Source organism: Eumetopias jubatus, unplaced genomic scaffold (assembly GCF_037043125.1).
Source record: "Eumetopias jubatus isolate StellerSeaLion01/CBP00866 unplaced genomic scaffold, mEumJub1_p1.0 scaffold_11, whole genome shotgun sequence".
Taxonomy (NCBI): Eukaryota; Metazoa; Chordata; class Mammalia; order Carnivora; family Otariidae; genus Eumetopias; species Eumetopias jubatus.
This window is the reverse complement of record NW_028274817.1, coordinates 112,078,002-112,103,494: the sequence shown is the minus strand read 5'-3', so window position 1 is coordinate 112,103,494 and position 25,493 is coordinate 112,078,002. Positions and strand designations below refer to the sequence as shown.

General features: G+C 42.3%; 1 protein-coding gene across 1 annotated transcript in view; it reads right to left on the bottom strand.

Annotated features, from left to right (window-relative positions):
• Window positions 1-25,132, bottom strand: part of ADGRG2 (adhesion G protein-coupled receptor G2) — an 84,025-nt gene extending 58,893 nt beyond the window's left edge. The window contains exons 1-2 of the mRNA XM_028122583.2: window positions 25,089-25,132; window positions 13,120-13,238 (exon numbers count right to left, since the gene is read on the bottom strand). Coding sequence (XP_027978384.1) covers window positions 13,120-13,237 — 118 coding nt within the window. The 5' untranslated portion in view covers window position 13,238; window positions 25,089-25,132. The remainder of the gene's footprint in view (window positions 1-13,119; window positions 13,239-25,088) is intronic.
• Between the last annotated feature and the right edge of the window lie 361 nt (window positions 25,133-25,493).

Genomic DNA, 25,493 nt, shown 5'->3' with positions numbered 1-25,493 from the left:
GGCTTAAAGCTTCATATGCACTTATTATTTAATCAGCCAACAACTCCAGGAGATACGTGAATTCATTAGCATCAGTCTATTTTAGTGCTTGAGAAACAGTCTGGGCAAGGTGTACTGGGCCCCACCAGAAATTCACTGTACAGCTGACATTTGAACCCAGGCAGTCCAACTTCAGAGCCCACCCTGAGTCTCTATTCTGTCCTGCTTCCAATGACAAATTCTGTTGACCACAAACTAGTATATAAATGGAGGGCATTATTATTAATATTCTCTAATCTCTCTCTCATCCGTCCCTTCTTCCCTTCCCATGCCCACTGCCCCCTTCTAAGCCCAGGTCCTGATCGCCTCATATGTGAGTGAAATATTAGAACCCCAGAATTTTCTCATTGGAAAGGATCTTAATGTTCTTTACATTCGACTTCTCACCCATTGCAGTAAGCCATTCAACAAATGCATACAATTGGCTCACGATCCCAATTCAGCTGCCAGGCAAGTTCTATCGTGCCCACACAGTGGGAATCATGCTGAATTTTTTGAAAGTTTGAATTACTTAACAACATTTAGAAATCAAGTGATTTCAAATGAAATTCCAAATTTTCACCCTTTCAAAATTGGGAATTTTAGAAGATGACCTCCTCGGATCAGCGATCTGGCCCTCTAAAGCATGCTCTGACTACAGCAGTCAGTGGAGGTGGCTCTCTCCTCTTTTTATCTTAAGGTTTATTCCTTGACTACACCATTCATTTGCCATTTGTCGGACATACACTATTAGGCAGTGTTATTTAACTTTTCTACTGTATGTCTCATTTTCCCAACTAGATGTTAAGCTGCTTGATGCTTTATTATCCTCTAGGAATCCAGTCCAGTGCCCTGCATCTGGTAGATGTTCGAAAACATTTTGGGATTAGGGCGCCTGGGAGACTCAGTCGGTTAAGCATCTGCCGGAGTCCAGGACTGAGCCTCGTGTCAGGCTCTCTGCTCGGCGGGGAGTCTGCTTCTCCCTCGGATTCTCTCCCCTCTTATGCTCTCTCAAATAAATAAATAAAATCTTTTAAAAACATATTCTGGGATTGACTAATGACATCATTAAGGAGTCTCCATCAGTCAGGGATCAGTCTGGAACCCATGAGTGGTAGTTGAAGAGCAGGAACTTAACACAAATAGTGCAAGGAGTCAGGACCCTAGGATACGAAGCACAGCAGGGGAAAGATAAGAAATGGATCTGAGAACCATGAGGCAGAGTCTATGAAGGAAAGACTTGAGAGTATTTCTTGGACAGTTATTATTCGGAATCTCAAGTTTGGAATAGTAGTTGTAATTGCCAATCACAGCAGACAGATCGCTTAGCGGACCTTACAAATGTATGCTAAAATGACCACTAAGATACATAGCACGACCAACATAAACAATTCAATGACCCTGAGCCTTCACTGCCTACAGCAGTGACCTCAGTAACATACCCTTTATTGGCTTTTCCATTTTTCCTAATGCCTTCTTCCTGTTCCCTCACTCCTGATTCCTAAAATCACCTCCCCAACAAACTACCTGCATGCAAGTCAGGCGAGGTCACGGCTGACTGTCTCTGACGTTCTCATTTTTCTGCCCACTCTTTGATGCCATGGGGGTTGTACGACTTGAAATGGGAGGGGGCCGGTCGTCTTAGACCTGTGACTGTGGGAACACGAATGAGGATTTCCTTCCAACGCATGTGCCCCAAGTTGAATGAGAAAGATAAAGACAACTTTTGAAGAGTGGATCTAAAAGAGATACACGACTAGCCCCCCCCTTGCACGAATATTTTAGACCCAGCTGAAACCTATAATCTGGTGGCAGTCCACCTCTGAATTGAATTACTATTCCATAGAGAGATGATTCAAAACTAGGCGCCACACCTAGGCACTCCTATATGGGAACCCCCAACAAAACAATTATTGTTTTGTTATTATATTGGCTCTTCAGGGCTTGGAACAACAGATACTCTTCCAAGAACTGTATTTTCAGATTTTACTACATAACCAACAAAATGGATGAAAACAGTTCTCCTTTGGCACAGCCCGAAGTGTTTACTTGTGCTGTGACCATCTCACGTCACACTGCTCAATAAGTACTCTGACATAACACTTTTATTAAAGGATTAATAATAACATCATTAGAGAAAACTTCAGCTGCTAGCTGATGGAACTTCCCAAAGTGTGAACAATCAGCAATTCTCGGTGGGCCTTGGCCTTTATTGAACACTTTACTGAACGCTGGCCTTTACTGAACACTTACTAGACTGACAATACACCTTGCTTCTTCATGGAGTCTCCCCACATTCCCATGGCACAGATGACCTTCTAGCCAGATCTCATCTCCTCCTATTCTCCCCTCACTCAGCCACACAGGCCTCCCTGCTATTCTGCCAACACACGGGCCATATTCACACTTCGCACTTGCTGTTCCCTCTGCCTGGAACACTTTTCCTCCCAAGAGTCCCTTGGTTTGTGCCCTGGCACCTCCTTGGCATTTTGCTCAAATGTCACCTTCGGCTGAGAAGCTGATCCAGACCACTCTATTTAAAATCCCTACATTTTCCCTCTTTGCCTGACCCTTCCCATCCCTTTATCTCCTTCCACCTAATGCGTACATACACATTTATGTATGTGTATGTTTTTGGATTTGTGCACACTCACATATGCAGCACTAAGAGTGGGCATCTCCTAATATTTTGTGCTCTAGACCCTTCACTTGCCTCATCTTAGTCCCAACCCTGTAATAATTGGTAAGACTTTTTCGCCTCCAAAAGCCAATGTTCACTCCCGTGGGGGCGATACTGCCCCTGGAGAGAATGCATGCTCTACGCTTATCTCTACTTATTCCCAGGAGAGATGTGGCTTAAGGAGAGCAGCATTTGCTTGGCTGCCCTTCTTCTCCCTGATTCCCACTCCTGTCTAGGGTAATTCTACTGTGAGTTAGTTGACACATTCTTTCATGCCAAAGCACCTATAATTTATGGGTTAGTGAGAGTTTCTTGTGGTAGTTTTAAGCGCAGAAGCACCTGGAAATGTAGGGTGGGGGCACTAGTGGCTAGGGTACAGAGAGTTTTCTAGTCTCTTTTATTTTTTTTAAGATTTTATTTATTTATTTGAGATAGAGACTGAGAGGGCACAAGCAGGGGGAGCAGCAGAGGGAGAGGGAGAAGCAGACTCCCTGCCGAGCAGGGAGCCTGCTGCAGGGCTCCATCCCAGGACCCTGGGATCACGACCCAAGCCAAAGGCAGATGCTTAACCGACTGGGCTACTTAGGCGCCCCTAGTCTCTTTTAGATCACACCACTCTTTGCCAGCTCACAATCAAGCAGCGACCTCCTTGGCGTCTTAGTTTAGGTTCTCTGGGGGTGCAAAACCTAAAATAAGGACTTGGGGGCAAAATGGCCTCCCCCCTCTCCCCAGCCCCTAGCACAGAACAATACGTATTGTTTTATATAGCTCTGAAATACACGAGGCGGCCAGAGAGGAGGGTGCTGCGGTAGACTGGCCAAGACGTGATGAGGACCTGAACCTGTGCTTGGGAAGCTGGCATGAAGAGGTTCAACAGACACCCTAAGGTAAGATGAGAGGATGGGGGGGGTCCCCTGGGAGGTCGGGGTATGCAGAAAACAGGAGTCAGCCGCAACAGTCCATGTGAGATTGCCCTGAATCCCTCAAGTGTGTTAAGTAGGTCACGAACCTAGACTATGAAGCCCAGACAGTGTAGGTCCAAGTCTGCCACTTGTTAATTCCACACAACTTCTGTAATCCACCACTAGGTAACTTTGGACAACTTCCTTACTGCATGCACCCCCCTCCCCCCAGCCCTGCACTTCAGTTTCCCATCTGGAAAACAGGGATGAAGATAATCACAATAGGACATACTTCATTGGCATATATGAGGAGAACGCACAGGAAACCGTGCTCATGTCCATAATTAATACGATCATGCTCTCTGTTCCTCGTTTACCTAGTGACCTTTCTAAAAACGGTTTCTCCCCTCTATGGAGCAAGACCTCCATTTCACTTTCTTTCCGTTTTATACTCTTTGCTTCTGATTTTCAAATAGCCTTGGGATCGCTTTGGAAACGTAAGGAAAGAAGCAGAAGTCAAAGGGTTTCAGGAGATCAGGTGACTGTAACTTCTGTTTCTTAAATTTTTGCACAAAGTCAAGACCCGGTTAAAGTTTCAGGGCAAAAGTGAAAGGTGCATCTAATCGTGATGTTATTAGGGTGCCCTCTAGTGGGATGCACGGTCTCCCCAGGAGTCACTGGCTGGCTTCTAAAAATTAACATTAGTTTCTTTTCTAATTATAACAATAATTATGTGGGTTTATGTGGAGAAAATTCTAACCACAGAAAAGTGGAAAGAAAAACTTCTAAAAAAATATTCATATGAATCATGGAACACTACATCAAAAATTAATGATGTAATGTATGGTGATTAACATAACATTAAATTTAAAAAATATATTCATACTCTTTCTACTGAAAGATAATGTTGGCTGGCTGTAAGGCTCTTTGGAATATCTTCGGGCCAGCTGCAGAACAGAAACAATTCAGTAGAGCCTTGGGAGATGTTAGCATCAGGTTTTACTTAGAACTATTAGCAGATACAAAATTGAGCTCGTTAGCGTTCCAGTATGTGTGGTGTCTTGGTAACGGAGCATCATGGCGGGCCTAAGCTGCATTTCCCAGAATTCCCTTTTCTGTACATTTCTGGAGAGCTTCCTGTGGGACATGCGGACAGAAAAGGCACAGCAGCCGCCTCTCCTCATTCACGTGAGGGCGCAGCCAGCCTGCAACAGCTCCAGTGCCACCCGGGTCTGCTTCAGCTTCTCCAACTCCTGGGCCAGGTGGGTACTGAGTTTTGTGCTAAGGACCCAGCTTCTGCGGGACGACCATACCACCAAGGTCACAGGTAACAAGAATGGACGTAGGTTTCAGTCATGCCTGTGGGTTCCAACTTGTTCCCAGTGTCACCCTTCTTCCTGCCTCCCTCCTGCCCACCCATCGTACATGGCAAGTTCTGGCATCAGATGCGAAGGCAACAGCTTTACGGAGCCTGCTTAGCCAGCTCCCGCAGTTGTATAAGGTCACATCCCTGTGACAAATTCCTTAGTGTGTGTGTGTGTGTGTGTCCCTAGTGACTCTCCTTCTGTGACTGAACCCTGACTTACACGGTATGAAGGAGAAAAAAATTCTGAAGCAATTCAAACGAATGGTCTAAGCTGCACTGTTCTCTCTACCGTAGCCCCTGGCCACGCGTGGCTACTTAAGTTTAAGTTAATTCAAGTTAAACAAAATTATAATCCAGTTCCTCAGTCACGTTTCAAGGGCTCAACAGCCACACGTCATTGGCAGCTACTGTATAGGGCAGCACAGAGACAGAGCATTGCCATTATCGAAAAAAATCTCCATCACTGTGCTGGTCTCTAGGGATGACGGCCAGTATTTAGGGATTCTGCCAGTGTGTCAGACACATCACAGGCGTCTCTTCACGCATTCATTCGTTTAATCTGTGAGTAATTCTGAGAGATACTGCTACTTTACAGATAAGGAGATTGAACCGCAGTGATTAAATACCTTGTTTTAGTCAGAGTTAATAAATGGAAGAGGTAAGATTTGATCCCAGAAAGTCCAGAGCCTGGAGTCTTTTACCGTATGCCAAACTGTGAAAGTCCCAGTGGCCCAGGTTGGCACAAAGGGAGTGGATGGCTCTGGTGGGCCTCCTGCACTCAAAGGACTCTCTCGTAATTGGGTGAGGAGCATCTCAGTAGTGACATCATTGACTCCCCCAGCTTGGACTTGATCTCAAGAAAGAAGAGATGCCTTACCCCACCCCACCCCACCTTCCAATGGCAGAACGAGATGTACAAACAACCCTGGTGAGAAGGGTCATAGGTGTATTAGTTAAGGTAAGGCAAATTGCTGCAATAACTAAATCCTACAATCTCAGGGACTCAAAAAAATAGAAGTTTCTTTTCCATGTGTAAAGTCCAATCAGCAGCCTAGAATGGAGAGTAGGGTAGGGCAGAGAGAGGGACATCTGCTCCGTGTAGTCATTGAGGGGCCCAGGAGGACAGAAGCACTGCCATGTTCAACATGAAAATTCCAAATTTGCTCTGGAGAACAATATCCAGCAGGCCAACAGGAAAAGAGACAGTGAGGGGAATCAGGTGGGAGATTTTTAATGGCTAAGCCTGGAAGTGGCAACATTGTTTCTGCCCACAGCCATTAACCAGAACTCAGTCACATAGCCACTTCTAATGGCAAGGGAGGCTGGGTAACAGAGTTCTAGCTGTGTGGTGAGAAAGAAAAAAATAAAGTTTGGTGAGCTGCCAACCATTCTCTGCCACATCCATTTAATTTGAGTGCTGTGGAGTAATTAATATCCATTAAACTAATGATGGGACAAAATCAATGCTAAAATTACTCTCCCAACTACCATTTTCTTTTTCTTTGCCATGATATCGACAAGGTCAAAAGTCAAGGAATCAATAGGAATTGGAGGAGGAGGAGTCCCTGCCACTTTGAAGCTAAATCTATGAATTCCCCTTCTTTGTGACTCACCTCCCTAGTTCTGCTCCCAACAAACATCCATATTATGATTTTTTTCATGATCCTCAAGAGTAGGATTCCCATATGATAAACTATTTCTGTAAACAGCTGCATACTAGTAAAAGCCACTAACAAAGCCTGGAAGTACGGATATTCCTGTTGTAGCCTACTTAGTTGGAAAAGCTGTATTTTGGGGGCACCTGGGTGGCTTAGTTGGTTAACTGTCCAACGATTTCCGCACAGGTCAGGATCTCAGGGTCCTGGGATCAAGCCCCACATTGGGCTCTGTGCTCAGCGAGGAGTCTGCTTGAGGATCTCTCTCCTTCACTCGCCCTCTCTCTCCCTCCCCCCTCTAAAATAAAGAAATCTTTTTAAAAAAGAATTTTGAATAGGAGAGCAGCCTTAAAATGAGATGGCAGAGATGAGTGGTTCTCAGTTCGAAGCAGACCCCAAGGATCTCTGGTAACCCAGGACAATGAATTAGGAAGCTGAAGACCCTCCCTACTGGGTAATTGAACTCACAGAATGTGAGAGTGTGACGGAATCCTAACATGCAATCAGCTGAGCCCCTTCATCATACGGAGGAGAGGAAACCATTCTTTAAGGGTTTCTAGCCAATGGACAGCCACTTTATTGAGGTCTATGCAAAACATTAGAGGAGTAACATATGTTGTATAAGAACTCACTGGGTTCAGATGAGGGTAATGCTGGTGATGTAAGCTGAAGGGAGAGGCCCGCGTTTTAGAGTATCTCTAGGCTTTACACTAGAGTCACAAATCAAAACCAAACAACCAGAGTTTATTGAGCATTTACTATGTGCTAGACTATGGAGGATACAGAGAGGAAAAAGTTGTCACCCTTACCCTGAAGGACCTGACTAGATATTTCTTCATACCTGAAAAGGTAATCCAGAATATGATGATCACCTTCAACAATCCCTAGCAGAGTGTCCTAACACATCTTAATATGTGTTCATTTTAGAGTTAGTTTAAAATGTATAAATAGAATTTGGATGTACCAATAATAGCAACAATAAAGAAACACATAAAAAAAAAAATACCCGAGCTTCCATCTTATTTTGGAGCCTCCATTCCAGAGGTACAGGAAAGAGATCCTTACACCTGATAATTTAAGGTGGCTCGCTCTTATGCTCTGAAATGATCTCCAGTTCAATCAATGTCTTTTGGAAAGATGCACAATCTTTGTTTTGCCTCCTCTTCCATCTCGTGGCCAAGATGGCTTCCAGGTTGGGAATGGGGTGCCAGTGTTCTTCTGGCAGCAGGGAGAAGGGGCCCGGATCTCTGAGCCCACTTCGTGTTGAGCAATGGGTTCTCAATGGCCTCTCCAGAGGTCTCCCTCACCCTGTGGGGTTCCTGAGTATCCAGTTGGCATCCACTGCTGAAGACTGTTGTCTACTGGCCCCCATGGTCTATTCTCTCAGTAGCCCACCCTGGCCTGGGGGTCCCTCTCTTGATAATCCAGGTCCCCTCAAGTCTCACCTCTGAGTGTCTGTCACATCCTTCATCTGGCCCCTGGTCTAAATTGTCCACAGCACCGCTTTTGCGCCCTGTCCCTGCTCCTGGCTCACAACACAGCTACCCACAAGGAACATGAAGGCCATTTAGAATCTCTACCCTGCCCACAAGAGACAAGAAAGACTTGAAAAAGACACCATCTCCAGCCTTCTCTCTGCCTAAACACTCTATGTCATCATCTTTCATCTCTACTATGGCTTCCATGTTGATGTACAGGCTGCTATGAGTTCTGACCAGGAGTTCTAAGTGGAAAGTGGGACACAATGTCTTCCGCTTTCAGTTTCTGCTTCAACTCTCTAGAGCCTCTACCATTCCTTGTCACCACTTCTATCTGCCAGGGAAAGAGACAGGGTCTACCAGAAGTGACCTCATGCCCATATGGGGGTAGTGCAAATTTGGGAGGCTGTAAGATTGGCTGAGCATCAGATCAATGCCATGGTATTTATAATCTCATTTGCACAGACAGAGAATTGAGAGAGAAGGAGTACAGTACCCGGTTTGGTACTGGAAGACAAAGTCAAACAAGACAGATTCCCTACCTTTCAGGAGCATTACAGTCTACCCTCCTACAGCTTTACCATGCACTGCACAAGGAAGAACAAAGATTTGGATGGACAAAGCATGAGAGGATAAGAGGAAACAAGAGAGTGAGGCCTTGGGAGAGAAGAATTATAGAAGAATCCATCTCTGGAAATGCCTGCAGCACAATAAGATCTAGGCCCAGACCAGAGAGAGAAAGTTGGGGATTATAGCTCATGAGCTCACCAAACTGGCTCAAATGTGTAATTGTTTCCAAATGGGGAAGACAACTCTACAAGGATGAAATTATAACCATCTTCCACTATTACGTCATCTCACCCTCTGGAAAATAGTTGTACCTAAAAGAAGACCTCCTTCAAAGACAAAAAAAGGAATAAGAAAAAAAGGCTATTGGCACAGCCCAGGAGAGCTAGAGGCTAGAGACAAGTATAGTCACCTACTGAAGCTAGCTCATGTGGGCTTCTGGTAGACCAAGAATGATTCCCTCACACATTACCGAATTACACAAGTGAAAGCGTTAGGGTCTAAGGATTCTCTCTGTTGGCCAGTGGCCTAACAAGAGAGTGTCAGACCTACCTCTCCTTATTGTCAAGAGCTAATGAGCCATCTCTCAGGCTTCCAGGATGAAGCTACTGTGTTTGCAGTCCAAATCCCCCAAAACCAGGGGGAACGGCTGCTAACCAGCGGCACACCCCGGCTCCCTCCCTGTCTTCTCCGCACACCTCAGTGACACGTTCCTTCAGTCTTCAGACACCTACGAGGCAACCCGGTAGAGGATGAACAGCACAAGCTACAGATCCCAACGGGGAATCCTCTGAGCTATGAGACTCTGCACAAATGACTAAACTGAGACTGAAAGTATCTATCATGAGGCGTTTTTGTGAGGAGTAAATGAGATGATATAGATAAAGCACCTAGCAGGGCGTGGCCCAGATCAAGTCCCCAGCCTGCCCATTAGTTTCCCATCCGCCCCTGGAAACCCTCCTTCTCCCTTCTCACCTGGTGCTGACAGTGTGCTAAAAGGACCCGTGATACAAAGGAAGTACCTAATGCTGTCATAGAAGGGGACAAGTATAAAAAGATATGGATAAAGAGAAAAGCACTGTGGAAAGAGGTTTAATTCTTCTGGAGAGATGAGGGCAGGTTTTATAGAGGTAGTAATATTTGGCTGGACCTTGGACGATTCATTCAGTTCCAAGCGGGGAGACCCCAGAAAGCAGAGGGAGGGAGTAAGGAAGTAAGATAGGGAAGGGAGTAAAGACAATAATGGGTACATTAATGAGTGGATTACTACTGGGGGCAACTGGGGCACAACCCAACAATCTACTAGGTGTGTAGAACACAGCTCAGCACCATCTCACCAAGGGATGAGGAAGCTGGCATAGGTAAACGCTGACTCTCATCCCTCACTATTTTGGAGTGTTAATTCCCTCGCACTTGTGGCTTGTTCCAAGCACAGGCCATGCATGGTCCTATAGGCACAGATTATTCGCAGTTAGAGAGACATGGGAGCCATCAGCACGCATGCACATTTCTGTTTACCTGCCCCATTTTAATCACTTTTAAAGATACTTTTTCAAAAAGACTTATTTCTACCAAGCCGCTTTCATTTTGATGACTTTTTTCCCCTTATGTTTCACTTTCCTTCCTCATCTATCCCCGTGGTGGAAAAAGCACCGAAACATGAGACTGAATATCTAGTATCTAGTCTGGCTCTGCCATTTTCCAACCAATCAAGTCCCTGGGGACATTTACTCATTAGTAGAGTGGGGACATTTGATTTCTGCTCTGCCAATCCCACAGTGATGTTTTAATGCCCCAAGAAGATGACGCGTGAGCATAGTTTAGAGGAACATCACAGTACCACAGCAGAATGTGTAGCCCGTGATATTTAGCTGGAGGAGTTTTCTCTACCTACTTCTGTCTTCTGCCAGTTGTGCAGGCAGTGGTCCTCAAAGTGTAGTCTGAACCAATGGCATCAACATCACCTGGGAGCTTGTTAGCAATGTCCATTCTCAGGTCCGGCCCTATACCCACTGAATCAAAAACTCTGGGGGAGAGACCCAAGTCCTACAGGGGATTCTGATATTTTGAGAACTGATGTTTTCAGAGTTTGAGAACTCTGGGTTTCTGGTTATGACCACAAAATTCAGAGCTGGCTACAAATTCCAGTCAGCCACTTCCTTGAGCAACTTACTTATCTGAGACTCAGTTTCCTGATCTGGGAAATGGGGCTAACACTAGGACCTCTCCTTCACAGATGTGGTTGAGAAGCTTAAGAGAGTGCGTATGTGTAAAGCACGGAGGGACCTGGCCCATCGTAAGCAGTCAGTACATGTTTAGCTCTTACCATTTCTTTTTCTAAAGTATTGTGGCTTCTTGACATGCCCCAGTGCCGGCTTTTTGAAGGATTGTCAATTATTGTGTTTTATCCTGTTGGGAAGTTTTCCATTTAGTTCGCATGTGTGTGTTGTACATCTATTTTGTTTACATGTCTTTGTTTGCTGCTAGTAGATATGTGCTTTATCCAATGAAGATTCCTTGATGCTGCCACTCTCCTCTGAGCAAGAAAGGTATTTCTCTCTGTGTCCTTAATAATTCTTCTTAAATAACATTCCTGGTGAGGATTCTTTCCATTTGCATAGCAGCATTGTATTTTTTTGGAAGTTTTGCCTACAGATGTTGCAGCCAAGATTTCTGGCCTTTTTGCTGCCTTCCTTAGGTACATTTTCTCCATGTTTCATTCTAAAGATCCTCTCTTCTGAAAACCATGCTGCTTCATTTGGCTGATTGTCTACCTCCCTTAACATTTCCATGCAGAAGTGACTTTAAGTGGATACTTTTAAAAACAAATAAACACCAGAAATAGACCCTCACATATGTGGTCAATTGATTTCTGACAAAGGTGCCAAGACCATTCAATGGGGAAAGGACAGTCTTTTCGGGTGCCTGGGTGGCTCAGTTGATTAAGCGACTGCCTTCGGCTCAGGTCATGATCCTGGAGTCCCGGGATCGAGTCCCACATCGGGCTCCCTGCTCAGCAGGGAGTCTGCTTCTCCCTCTGACCCTCTTCCCTCTCGTGCTCTCTATCTCTCATTCTCTCTCTCAAATAAATAAATAAAATCTTTAAAAAAAAAAAAAGGACAGTCTTTTCAACAAAAGCTCTGTGAAAAGTGGATGTCCACATGCAAAAGAATGATGCTGGGCCCTTACCTCACACCATATACAAAAAATGAATTCAAAATGCATCAAAGCACCTGACCATAAGAGCTAAAACTATAAAACTCTTCGAAGAAAATGTAGGAGAAATCTTCATGACATCAGATTTGACAGTGGTTTCTTGGATAAGACAGCAAAAGCACAGGCATAAAAGTAAAAACAGATAAATTGGACTTCATCAAAAATAAAAACTTTGGTGCGTCAAAGCACACTATTAAGAGAGTGAAAAGACAACACAGAATTGGAGAAAATATTTGCAAATCGTATTATCTGGTAAAGGATTTAATACTCGGAACATATAAAGAACTCTTAAACTCAACAGCAAAAACACCCAAACAACCCAATTCAAAAATGGGCCAAAGGTTTAAGTAGACGTTTCTCTAAAAAAAGAACGTTATGTCCAATAAACCCATGAAAGATGCTCCCTATCACTAATCATTAAAGAAATGCAAATCAAAACCACAATGAGGTATCATTTCACACCCATTATCAAAACAAGAGAAAATAAGAAGTGTTGGTGAGGACAGAGAGAAACTGGAATCCTTGTGCCCTGTTGGTAGGACGAAAAATGGTGTCGCCACTGGAGGAAACAGTGTGGCAGATCTTCAAGAAGAATCACCATAGAATTACCATATGATCTAGTAATTCCACTCCCAGGTATATGTACCCAAAAGAACTGAAAGCATGGACTCGAAATTGTACTTGTACACCAATATCCAGAGCAGCATTATTTACAACAGTCAAAAGGTAGAAATACCTCAAATGTCTATCAACACTGAATGGATAAACTAAATGTGGTCTATACACACAATGGCATATTATTCAATCTTAAAAAGGAATGAAATGCTGATACATACTATAACATGGAGGAACTTTGAAAACATGCTAAATGAAAGAATCTAGAAACAAAAGGACAAATATTGAATGATTCCACTTATATGAGGTACCTGGAATGGCAAATTCATAGAGACAGAAAGCAGAGAGAGTACCAGGGACTGGGGTGAAAGGGAATGGGGAGCTACTGTTTAACATGGACAGAGTTTCTATTTGAGACAATGAAAATATCCTAAAAATGGATAGTGGTGATGGTTACACAAAATTGGGAATATATTTAATGCCAGTGGTTCAATGGTTAAAATAGTAAGCTTTATGTTATGTTTATTTTACAGTAAAAAAAAACCTAAATAAACACATAAAGATAGAGATAACATGGGAAAAAATGAAATGAAACAAAACAAAAAACAGCCAGGCACATTACCTTCCAAGGATGTAACCAGAACAACATGAAGACAAATGATGATAAGAAATATCTTGAACATCAGTAAAAGTTCTTCAGGTCTGCCAACATGGCCACACTGCCTGCCAGAGAAAAACATCCTGGAATAAAATAAGGGGAAAACATATCATCATAGCATGCCATAATCACAACACAGCAATACCCAAGAGGCAGTTACTTAACCAAGGCAACCTGCAATCCTGCATCCTTTAAATTACTCTGGTTCCAGAGAACTGGCAATGCCAGATGGGGCACTGGCTACAAAAAGCAAAACCTCTGTTTATTATGGGAGGACCACCCAGTAGGGTATCATATTACATTAAAAATTATTTAAAAAAAAAAAACCCACAGAAACAGACTCACAAATACAGAGAACAAACTAGTGGTTGCCGGAGGAAACAGGCAAAATAGGTGAAGGGGATTAAGAGGGACAAAATTCCAGTTATAAAATAAATAAGTCACAGGGATGAAAAGTACAGCATAAAAAATATAGTCAGTAATATTGTAATAAATTTGTATGATGTCCAATGGTAACTACGCTTATCCTGGTGAGCATTTCATAATGTGCAGATTTGTCGAATTTCTTTGTTGTACACCTGAAACTAATGTAATATTGTATGTCAACTATACTTCACTCAAAATTAAATTTTTAAAAAAATTTTTAAAAACATGGTCCCTGTAAATTTATGGAAAACATCAATGCATGCAAAATATCAAGAGGAGAAGTTAAAAACACAAAGCGCTGCATATATAATTATTACTATGATATAAATGCTGGTTAAAAACTATGCTAAGAATCAGAAGGGGTTGGAGAATCCTACAAATAATTCTACTCTTGTTTATGTCTTATACTGTAAAAGGATTTCCTCTTTATTACATACAAGTCCATTATCACTGCTTGCATCTTTAGTGGTCAGGAGGACAGAGTCAACATTTGTTAAAAGCACAGTTGGTATCAAAACTGAATTTAAAAGCCTCATTTACCATTCATGCATTCATTCATTCAACAAATATTTATTGAGGGGCAATAAAAAAATGTATTGAGGGGGGAGCCTGGCACACAGAGAGAATGGCAAATCCTGAGACTGTGTCAGTTCCTCTAACGGTGGAGGAGTTGGCCAACAGAACCCCATGCCAGGCAGTCAGCACCAGCAGCAGAGGCTGGCATGGGATGCCGAGGGAGGAAGAAGCCAGCCAGGAAGTCACAATCTGCCCACGGGCTCAGGCACAGGCATGGGGAAGTGAGAGCCCACTGAGCAGGCTCCCCATACACAGCCCCAGGGCGAGCGGCCAGGGCAGACCAGGCTGTATGCTCTCAGCTGCCAGAAGTCCTGACCACGGAGCACCCACGACCCCAGCCACCACCGCAGCTTCTGCCAGCCTCAGAACGACAGAGTGCGCATGCGCGGTGGCGAAGACTAAAGAGCAGGAGTTGCAAGGTTCTGGCTCTGCCCTGCAGTGTCTGAATGACTTTGGACAAGCTCTTTCCAATGGCCAGGATTCCAACCCGACAGCGTTGCTGTGGTGAGTAAGCCCTGTGAAGCCACTATAAACGCTAGCTCTACTCTTCACTCGTTCGGTCGACAGATACCTATTCTGCACCCGGCATGTGCAGGGTAAAACAGTGCAGGGATTACGGGCACGAGGGCACGTAAAGATGGGGATAAAACACAATTTCTCAGCCCCAAGGAAAAGCTGGCAATCTTTAAGGATCCTGTAACTTAAAAGCCATCACCAGTAACAGGGAGGGAATTCTTTCCTTGGACGTGGCATGATAATGTCTTAGACAGGAGGTGAGTCCTTCTCCTTCCAAAGAGGGCTTACGTTTTTTAAATCAATAAGCTGTATCATATATTAATACACTATGTTGGGGCACCTGGGTGGCTCAGTCGTTAGGCGTCTGCCTTCAGCTCGGGTCATGATCCCGGGGTCCTGGGATCAAGTCCCACATCGGGCTCCCTGCTCGGCAGGAAGCCTGCTTCTCCCTCTCCCACTCCTCCTGCTTGTGTTCCCTCTCTCGCTGTCTCTCCCTGTATGTCAAATAAATAAAATCTTCAAAAAAAATTTACTCTTTAAAAAAATAACAATAATACACTATGTTAACAAGTTGTCAAATGCCTCTGGTTTGGCTCTCCTCTTCAGCACTTTTATCCTCTCTCTGTTCATAATGGCATGTTATTGACCCTCCCAAATGAGTCCCTCGAACCAGAATGCAAAGATGTAGCAATGTCTCTCTGGAGGAAAATGTAAGCGTCTGCTACAGCTACACACAACAATATTGATGAATCTCAGAGACATAAAGTGAGATAAAGGAGCCAGATGTGAAAGAATGCATATTGTACAGAATTCCATTCATGGGAGGTACAAAAGCAGGCAAAACCAATTGATGGAGCAAGGAGTAGGGAGAGTGGTTCTCCTTGGATAGGGGGTGCGGGTATAATAATTAGACGTGGGCACAAAGGGGTTTCTGAGGTACAGGTAACATTCTGCGTGCTGGTTACATGGGTGTGTTCAGTTCCTGAAACTCACCGAATTGTACACTTAGGCATATGTCACAAAAAGTTTCATTTAAAAGTTTAAAAACCAATCTATTTTTTATTTCTGAATTCAGTTCCCCCTCCAAAAGCACTATTATTTTTTTTTAAATCTATATTTAGTGAAACAAACCTCTACCAAAACAAACAAACAAACAAAAAAAAAAAACCCAAAAACTCTCCTATACAAATGCCTTGACTCAACTCTACCTGGAATTTATAGAACTGACTTAGAAGACTGACTGTGCAAGTACCTAATTTTAGTTCTGGAAAGAGTATCAGAGCAGTTTATTTTTGGAAAGGAACTCGGAATTCACCTAGCCTCAAACCCCCATTCTACACATGAAGGAAGGGGTCCAACATGTTCTAGGAGATGGGTCAAGGTCATTTGGCTGTTTGGTGGGACTCCTACTCTTTCTACCAGGCCACAGTGCTCGCCTCCTGAGAATGTGCCTCCTTGGAAGTAAACGTCTGAGTCCATCAGGTGAAATGAATCAAGAAATGCAAAATGCTATTATATAATTTCAAAATTTCTGCAAGCTCATTCTTGAGCTTTGCCAAATCCTAGGGCAGGACCTCCTGAGTGGTATAAGATATGGTCAAAGTTAAATTAGGCACAGTACACAGTGACTGGTTATTATGTGCCATAACGTGGGCCTCTGATCAAAATAAACCACACCTTTTCACTGAAGAGAGCTTGTACTCAACTCCCAAATGAGAGCAGGAAAGGTCAGAATGAAGGGTGACGCCAGCAATCATCTTGGAAAGAGAGTATGGATCAAGAAGGACTTACTACAGACCAGCTACCACTGAAAAGACTGCTTTCGGTTATCAAGCCCGAAATATCTTTCCTCAAGACTGAATATACAGGGCGCCTGGGTGGCTCAGTCGTTAAGCGTCTGCCTTTGGCTCAGGTCCTGATCCCAGGGTCCTGGGATCAAGTCCCACATCGGGCTCCCTGCTCAGCAGGAAGCCTGCTTCTCCCTCTCCCACTCCCCCTGCTTGTGTTCCCTCTCTCTCTGTCTCTCTCTGTCAAATAAATAAATAAAATCTTAAAAAAAAAAGACTGAATATACATTTCCTAATAGGAGAAATTTTATGGTATTTAAAATAATGCAGCTCTTAGTGCCTTCTGTATAAGCTGGAGGACATCCTGCTAAGCCATAAAGTCCTAGGATCACTGATCAAAGAGGGAAATCTGTGGATTTTGTTGAAAGCCTTATTCATTATACATGAAAGTCATTTCTTTTTTGAGCTGGAACTTTTCTTCACCTTCCAGGGTAACTTGGGTTAGCTCAATGCTCTCCAGGTCATCAAGAAAGAAGATTTAAACAGCCACTGATTCTTAGCAAATTTTCAAGGTGCTGCGGATGGCTGGTAAGATCACATCAATTACAAAGAAAACTATCTGCTAGCATTTAAACAGTTAAAATCTAGACCTTGACGCTACACAATCACTCATAGAGGATTTTCCAAGCTTCATCATGGTCCTGGGCCTCGTTTTATGGTTGTGGACTCTGATGTAAATGGCAACCCCTGAGGTTGTACGGTACACAAGCGACATGACTGTAGGCCATGGCCCTGTCTGTAACCCTCCAAGGAATTGTTCTAGATCTCTTCCATTTCTTTAAATATACTATCACTTATCATATTTTTAAAGACACATTTGTCATCAGTGCAACCCTGAATAGCAATAAATGATAAATTTATCTTTATCTAAATATAGAATAAAGAATAAGACTTAAAAGTGGGGGGGCAATAGCTTGATACCACTTTAGGGCAGGTCTGGGTAAGGGTTATTCTCTATTACCTCTGATTAACTGGCATATTTCGATTATACCATGGCAGCTGTGATATATGCAATGATCAATATTTTTGACTGAAGTAACAAGAGGTGTGGTAATTGTTCCCTAAGTCTCCTAGAAAATTTTATGCCTTTGAGATATTTACATTGAGTCATAAGTGTTGGTTAACCAGACTTGCACAAAGGGAAATTTAAAAGGGAGGCACTGAAGAGGTTCTCAGTGCAAATAAAGCACTTGACTTGGATCATTCAACTGTCAAAGAAGTCAGAGAATCTCAGGGTTGCTTTTTTTTTTTTCCCCTAGAGTCTCTGGTCATGTGTTTACTCTAAAAAAGGAATCCAGAAACTGTTAGTAAAAGCATAGTTAAATTTTATTTGAACTCTACTAAAAGACCCTGATATAGCAAATACCTCAGGAAAAAAAATTTCTTCAGTGTTCCAAGAATATGTTGGGTTCAGTTATAATTAGACCAAACCTTCTGCTGAAGACAATCAAAAATTACAAAGGACATATTAAGAGCATTTTCTTAAATATATCAAAAAGCTGACAAGATAGAAAAGAATCACCATGCCAAAGGTGAAGTGAAAGCAGGAACTCAGGGAGGAAATATAAACCAAGGAACCACTTATGCCTGAGGTTATGGGCCTAATGAAGTAAACCTGAGCTCCAGATATGAAATACAAAAGAAAAGTTCAGAGACATGGAGAAAAAAAAAATACAAGGTCTAACATATATTTCAAATTCAAAAAGGAGGGGCACCTGGGTGGCTCAGTCGGTTAAGCATCTGCCTTTGGCTCAGGTCATGATCCCAGGGTCCTGGGATCGAGCCCCGCATCGGGCTCCCTGCTTGGCAGGAAGCCTGCTTCTCCCTCTCCCTCTGCCTGCCTCTCTGCCTACTTGTGCTCTCTATCTCTCTGTCAAATAAATAAAATCTTAGGAAAAAAAAAAATCTGGCCTGTACTCTTTAAAAATGTCAGAGGGTCCTGGGATTGAGTCCTGCATCGGGCTCCCTGCTCAGTGAGGAGCCTGCTTCTTCCTCTGCCTGCCGCTCCCCCTGCTTGCTCTCTCGCTGACAAATAAATAAATAAAATCTTTAAAAATTTTTTCAAAAAGGAAAAAAGAGTCAAGGTTTGAAATTATAATGACTGAATGACCCCAAATTGGTGAAAACCATCTATCCACAGATTCAAGAAACCTAAAGAATCTGTACAATAAATAAAAGGAAATCTATACTTAGACACAAAATAGTGAAATTGAAGAACACCAAAGATAAAGAGAAAAACTTCCAAGTAGCCAGAGAAAACCAGACAGTTTACCTTCAAAGGAGCATATGATAGACTGACAGCTATCTTCTCAGAAGCAACAGTGGAAGCCAGAAGACAGACAAAAAAAACTGATATTGTTCACTACCTGCAAATCCTCCCTGAAGCAAATCCTGAAAGATGTACTCAGGCAAAAGATGTAAGATCTGAGATGCAACAAGGAATGAAGAACAAAGAAAGTGGTTACGTGTGACCAAGCCCATTCCTAACATTTGTGATACACAGGTTAAGAGTTTAAAAGGAGGTCCAGGGGTGCCTGGCTGGCTCAGTCTGTAGGGCGTGTGACTCTTGATCTTGAGGTTGTAAGTTCAAGCCCCATTTTGGGCATAGAGCTTACTTAAAAAAATGTTTTTAAATTAAAAAAAATAAATTAAAGGAGGTACAATTTGCCCTTATTCTTCCACTGAGGCTCCATCTCAAAATACAAGAGGTGTTGTGCACATGTATGTGGACAGCCCAGCCTGTATATCTAAACCGCCCTCGCTCCCTGCAAGCAGCTACCCCTTCCTTGGTCATCCCTTAGGTCTAAAGGTAGGGACACCTGCAGCATGACTTGCCTGGGGGGAGAGGCCTGCTCAGGTCCTGGAAATAGGCACACAATGACTGGACAGGGAATTCCAGGGTCCCAGGGTCCCATAGCAAGATTTAGGAGCAAGGGTTGGGGGGCAGAGTGAAGCAGGTTCCAGGTGGGTATCATTTCTTTGTGTCACAAACTTCTCACCCTTAGAGAGGGGTATGACTAGGGAAGGGTCAGAGAGGGGACCTCTAAAGCATGAGACACAGGCCAGAGGCCCCAACTGCCTAGAGCTAAGGGTGGTACTATATACTGGTAAATCCAAATGAATTTTTTTTTAGTTATCTCATTTTATTTAAATGCAATTAATTAACATATAGTATATCATTAGTTTCAGATGTAGAGTTCAGTTATTCATCAGTTGCATATATAACACCCAGTGCCTTCCTTAATGCCCATCACCCAGTGACCCCATCCCCCCACCCACCTCCCCTCCAGCAACCCTCAGTTTGTTTCCTATGATTAAGAGTCTCTCATGGTAGGGGGAGACGAACCAGGAGAGATGATGGACTCTGAAAAACAAACTGAGGGTTCCAGAGGGGAGGGGCTGGGGGGATGGGTTAGCCTGGTGATGGGTATTGAGGAGGGCACATTCTGCATGGAGCACTGGGTGTTATGAACAAACAATGAATCATGGAACAGTACACCAAAACAAATTATGTAATATATGGTGATTAACATAACAATAAAAAATTTTTAAAAAAAAGAGTCTCTCATGGTGTGTCTCCCTCTCTGATTTCATCTTGTTTTATTTTTTCCTCTCTTCCCTTATGATCCTCTGTTTTGTTTCTTAAATTCCACGTGAGTGAGATAATATAATTATCTTTCCCTGACTGACTTAATTCACTTAGCGTAACAAATGAATGTTGACTATATAAAACATTAACAATAATATCTTGCAGAGATAAGTCAAACATGATAGCATAAAAATGACAACTATATTATTTACATATACATTATATAATATAGACTATATATATATATATCTCAATTAGGAGATGAAAAAATGAAATTAAGAAATTAAAGTCTTCCAAGGTCCTTATATTAAACGAGGCTAAAGGTATGGATTATCTTTAGACATTGAAAAGCTGGGTAGACATTGTGATTTTTATAGTAGCTATTAAAAAATAGAAGTGCGGTATATAATTTCCTAACAAGTGGATGGGGGGATGTTTAGAATATTCAGATAATTTGAAAGAAGCCTCCAAAAGGGAGCAAAAGAAACAAAAAATGATTAGGAAAATAGAATATGGTAAATGTAAACACGCACATGAATCAATGATTCATTAAATATAAATGGACTAAATGATTCAATGAAAAAGCAATGATCATCACACTGAAAAAAAAAACACCAAAATTCAAACATGGTATTTATAAGGACACAACTAGAACATAATGATACAACAAGTTTGAAAATAAAAGGATGGGAAGATATGTAATGCCAATACTAATCAAAAGAAAATATGTTTATACTAATATCAGACAAATTATACTGTAAAGCAAAAAGCATTACCTATAAATAAAATGGTTCATTCATAAAAGGTTAGATTCAATAAGAAGATGACAAATTAACGTCTCTATCATCAACTGGTAAAATTCAAATAAGAAAGTCACTAAGAATATAGAATATTTGAATGACACATTTAACCAACCTGACTTAAAGACCATCTATAAACCCTCCACACCACTTGGGAGTAGTTACGAAAACCGAGCCATACAAGAAGTCTCAAAAATGTTTTACAGAACTGGAGAAGGAAAAAGGAGCATCTTCTCTGACCGCAAGAAAATTAAACCATAATACAAAGGTAAATTGTTATTTAACAAACTTACAGGTCAAAGAAGAAGTCATTTACATATATTAGAAAGTGTTTGGATCAATAATAAAAAAGACTGTATTTCAAAGCATGTAGGATAGAACTAAAGATCTTTAGAGTGAAATTTACTTTTTTTTTTTTTTTTAAGGTTTTACTTATTTGACAGAGAGAGACACAGCAAGAGAGGAAACACAAGCAGGGGGAGTGGGAGAGGGAGAAGCAGGCTTCCCGCGGAGCAGGGAGCCCAATGCGGGGCTCGATCCCAGAACCCTGGGATCATGACCTGAGCTGAAGGCAGACGCTTAACGACTGAGCCACCCAGGCGCCCCTGAAGTTTACATTTTAAATGTACGTATTAAAGGGGCGCCTGCTGGTTCAGCCAGTAGAGCATGCAACTCTTGATCTTGGAGTTGTAGTTTCCAGCCCCACATTGCATGTAGAGGTTAAAAAGAAAATCTTTTAGGAGTGCCTGGGTGGCTCCGTCGGTTAAGCATCAGACCCTTGATTTCAGTTCTGGTCATGATCTCAGGATCATACAATGGCGCCCCACATCGGGCTCCACGCTTAGCAGGGAGTGTGCTTGAGATTCTCTCCCTCTGTCTCTGCTCCTACCTACCCCACCCCACTCCCATTCACTCTCTCTCTCTCTCTCTCAAGATAAATAAAATCTTTAAAAAAATAAAAAGGAAATAATAAAAAGCATAAAATAATGATATATAAAAAAGACATAAAATAAAAGGTATTAACACAGCCAAGGTTGTTCTTTGGAGAGACAATTCTGGCAAAATTAAGAGGAGGGGAGAAAGGAGAGGAAAAGAGAGCGAGCACCAGCAAATAATCAGTGGAAAGAATTTAAAAAGCAACATAATTGAAAATGTTATAAACATACAAGATAAAAGGATCTTAGGGATAACGTTATTCAATAATTTTGAAAATCTAGACAGAAATGGGCAAATCCCTATGCAAAACATAAAACAACCAAAAAGGAATCAAGAAGAAATCGTAAACATGAATAGATATCTAATCATTAGAAGTCTCAAAAATTTTCCGAAGACAAAAAGTCCAGTCCCAGATATTTTCACTGGTGATTCTATCAAATATTTAAAAAAACAAGAATTCCGATCTCACAAAAACTCCAAGAATAGAGAAAGAGAGCACAGCCTAACTCATTTTTACCAGGCTAGGATAACCGTGGTGCCAAAACCTGACAAGGAAAGTCCTCACATTTTTACCCATTTTATAAATCAAATGAGACTATTTACAGAAGTCTCTGGAATGCTCACAGAAATGTCTAATAGCAATTTCAAATCTTGTAAACTAGGGTAATCTGAATAAATATAGGACAAAAGGAGCCATTCTGAACTTCAGCAACAAAATTTTTTGAAGATGAAGTCACCAAGAACTAAAGCCAGCAACGCTGTAGTAAGAGAAATGACATCTCATATGCCCAAAAAAGCCCATGTCCTAAGGACAACAAAAACTGGGTTAAGTGTACGTGCTGCATATGAACTCCAGAATGGCAGCTTTGTGTATCATTTGTCATAGCACAAAGTCAGGTCAATGGGGAACCATCCAGCATGATGGTAATATGAAGCTTTCATGTCTCTAGAAGCAAATGGAAGGACATGATTTGTTTGGTCTTTGCAGTGCAAAATGATTTCCTTAATAAGCATTAAGTGCTTTCTAATGCGGCGGGGGGATGGGGGGTGGAGGGAAGCTTTATTCAATAAAACAAGTGAATCATTATCAGATGTGCAAGATTAGAAATAAATTGTACACTTAAAGTAAACAAATACAAAACTCTGTGAAAGGTCTGATATTTTCCAACTCCCTCACTCATGTCCAAACTCCTCCACTGTCCTACCTGCAATCGCCCAGCCTCTTTCAGCCTCTTCATTACCCGATGTGTGAATACCCAAGGCAAAGCAAAAGCCCGCTTCGTCTCTCCCCTCATTCTTCAGGCTCCTTTCCCAATGCATGGTTAAGTATGTTGAACAAGCGCATGCCTGGTAGAGCCAACTGCCTGCCTTCGAACCCAGGGCTCCACCACTTACAGGGTAACCTTCACCTGTTCCTTAAGCTCTCTGGACCTCAATTCTTCATCTAAAAATTGGAGGTCATAATAAAATCTACCTCATAGGATTCTGTAGAAATGAAATCAAGTACTATAATGAAGACTTAGTGTAGTCAAAAAGTGTTAGCTATTATTACAAGCAGAATTATAAGACAAGTTTACAGTATACTCTGGTGCTAAATGTAAATAGATCTGGGAATTATTTCCCACACTCATTCATCTGGTTTATAAAACTGTGTTGAGGTTCTATTACATGCAAGGTACTGCGCTTGGGCCTTATGATACTACAATAAACAAGACAGATATCTTTCTTGCCCTCGAGAACTTACACCTACTATGTACTTAGATTCGTTGGTCATTGGTGTAACCAAAGAAATAGTGACTTTTTTTTTTTTTTTTAACTTTCTCTTCATGGTCCATGAGACTCAACTTAGCCGAAAAAGAAAACCAAGGCACCGGAACACAATATGCTCGCCTATACAGCCTCCGTCTCCACCTCACCCGAAGCCCAGCAGCATGCAACTCCACCCACAGCAGGCACTCGAAAAAGATTTTTTTAATTGATTTGGTCTGGAATCTGTTGCTGCAGCGTAATTCCATCAATATGTAGAGGAGAAAAATAGGAGACTCTCCTTAAAAGTATCCTCAAGATGGTGATCTACGCTGGGGGATGAGCACAGGGATGGGGCAGAAGTACATGGTTTGTACCATCAGAAGATCATATTTGATTAGCAGTGAGGTACTAAGAAAAGCAAACCACCCACCAATATTCTGTGCCCTTCCTTGCCTTTGTCATCACACCATGCCAACTCCTGCTTCAAGTCCCAGTTTGGCCATTTACTAGCTGGGTGACCCTGCTCAGATATTTTAACCTTATCTATAATAATAACGTATAAGCATTTAACACAATAACTATGTTGTTATTTATCACTTCAATTATAACAGGATCATTATAATTTGTATTAATTGCAATTAATACTTACATTGGTTATAAGATTTCTATTGTTTATACCAGTGAAGTCCCAGAAATAACCAATATTTAGGAGTCTCAAAGGAAACAGGAGGTGTAAGTCAGTAGTGGTTTAAAAATTTCTGTGTAGAGGAGAGCTGGGAGCTGAAATATGGTTGGGAGGAGCCTTTGGAAGCTGCATGGGCACAGCACTTTAAGTAAAAAAAGAGAACGTTCAAGGACACCTGGGTGGCTCAGTCGGTTAGGTGACTGCCTTTAGCTCAGGTCATGATCTCAGGGTCCTGGGGTCGAGCCCCGCATCGGGCTCCCTGCTCAGTGGGGAGCCTGCTCCTTCCTCTTCCTCTGCCTGCTGCTCTCCCTGCTTGTGCTCTCTCTCTCAAATGAATAAATAAAATCTTAAAAAAAAATGTATTTTAAAGAAGAGAGAGAGAACGTTCAATAGTCCATTTCAAAGCATGAGAAGAACTGTTAGAGACAGGGAGGCCAGTCCAGGGAGAAAGAAGGAAAGAGGAAGAGTGAAACCAAATCCCAAAGAGTTCTCTGGAAACAGTCGTTTTCCTTCCCCAGATTACACTGCACCAAGTGACTTCAAAATCTGTACCCACTTCTGAAAGTTCTTAAAAAACAATTGGATTAGCAAGAAGAAATGGGTCCACAATAGAATACCCAAGGATAAGAAAATGTCTGAAGAAGAAGGCTCCGAGTAGGAGTGAGGAGTTAAAGACAAAACAAAACAAAAAAGAATACAGTGGTTAAGGGATAGGGATGTGAAATGAAGGGAGGCCGTTTGAGAGAAAAAACCAACCAACCAAACGTGTTATTGCTACAACATTATCACGTAAAAAAAGCCTCACTCACCTGGCAGCAGGAAATTCAAAAGAAAAGATGGAGACACTCTGCACAAATCTGAAAATGAGAAAAAGAAAATTAGATCAATGTAAAGCGGGCCCTCTTGGCACCATAAGGCTTCAAGCTACTGTCAGCCCCTTGGCTGTGGCCCGCAGACCCCCTGCTGTATACAAGGGCTTGAACTTGGAAGCAGAGATAACAAAAGAAATGGAGGAAGCAAACCCTGCTCCTAAAGAACTCATTTTTTTTAAAGATTTTATTTATTTATTCATGAGAGAGAGAGAGAGAGAGGCAGAGGGAGAAGCAGGCTTCCCGCCAAGCAGGGAGCCCGATGTGGGGCTCGATCCCAGGACCCTGGGACCATGACCCGAGCCGAAGGCAGACGCCCAATCATCTGAGCCACCCAGGTGCCCC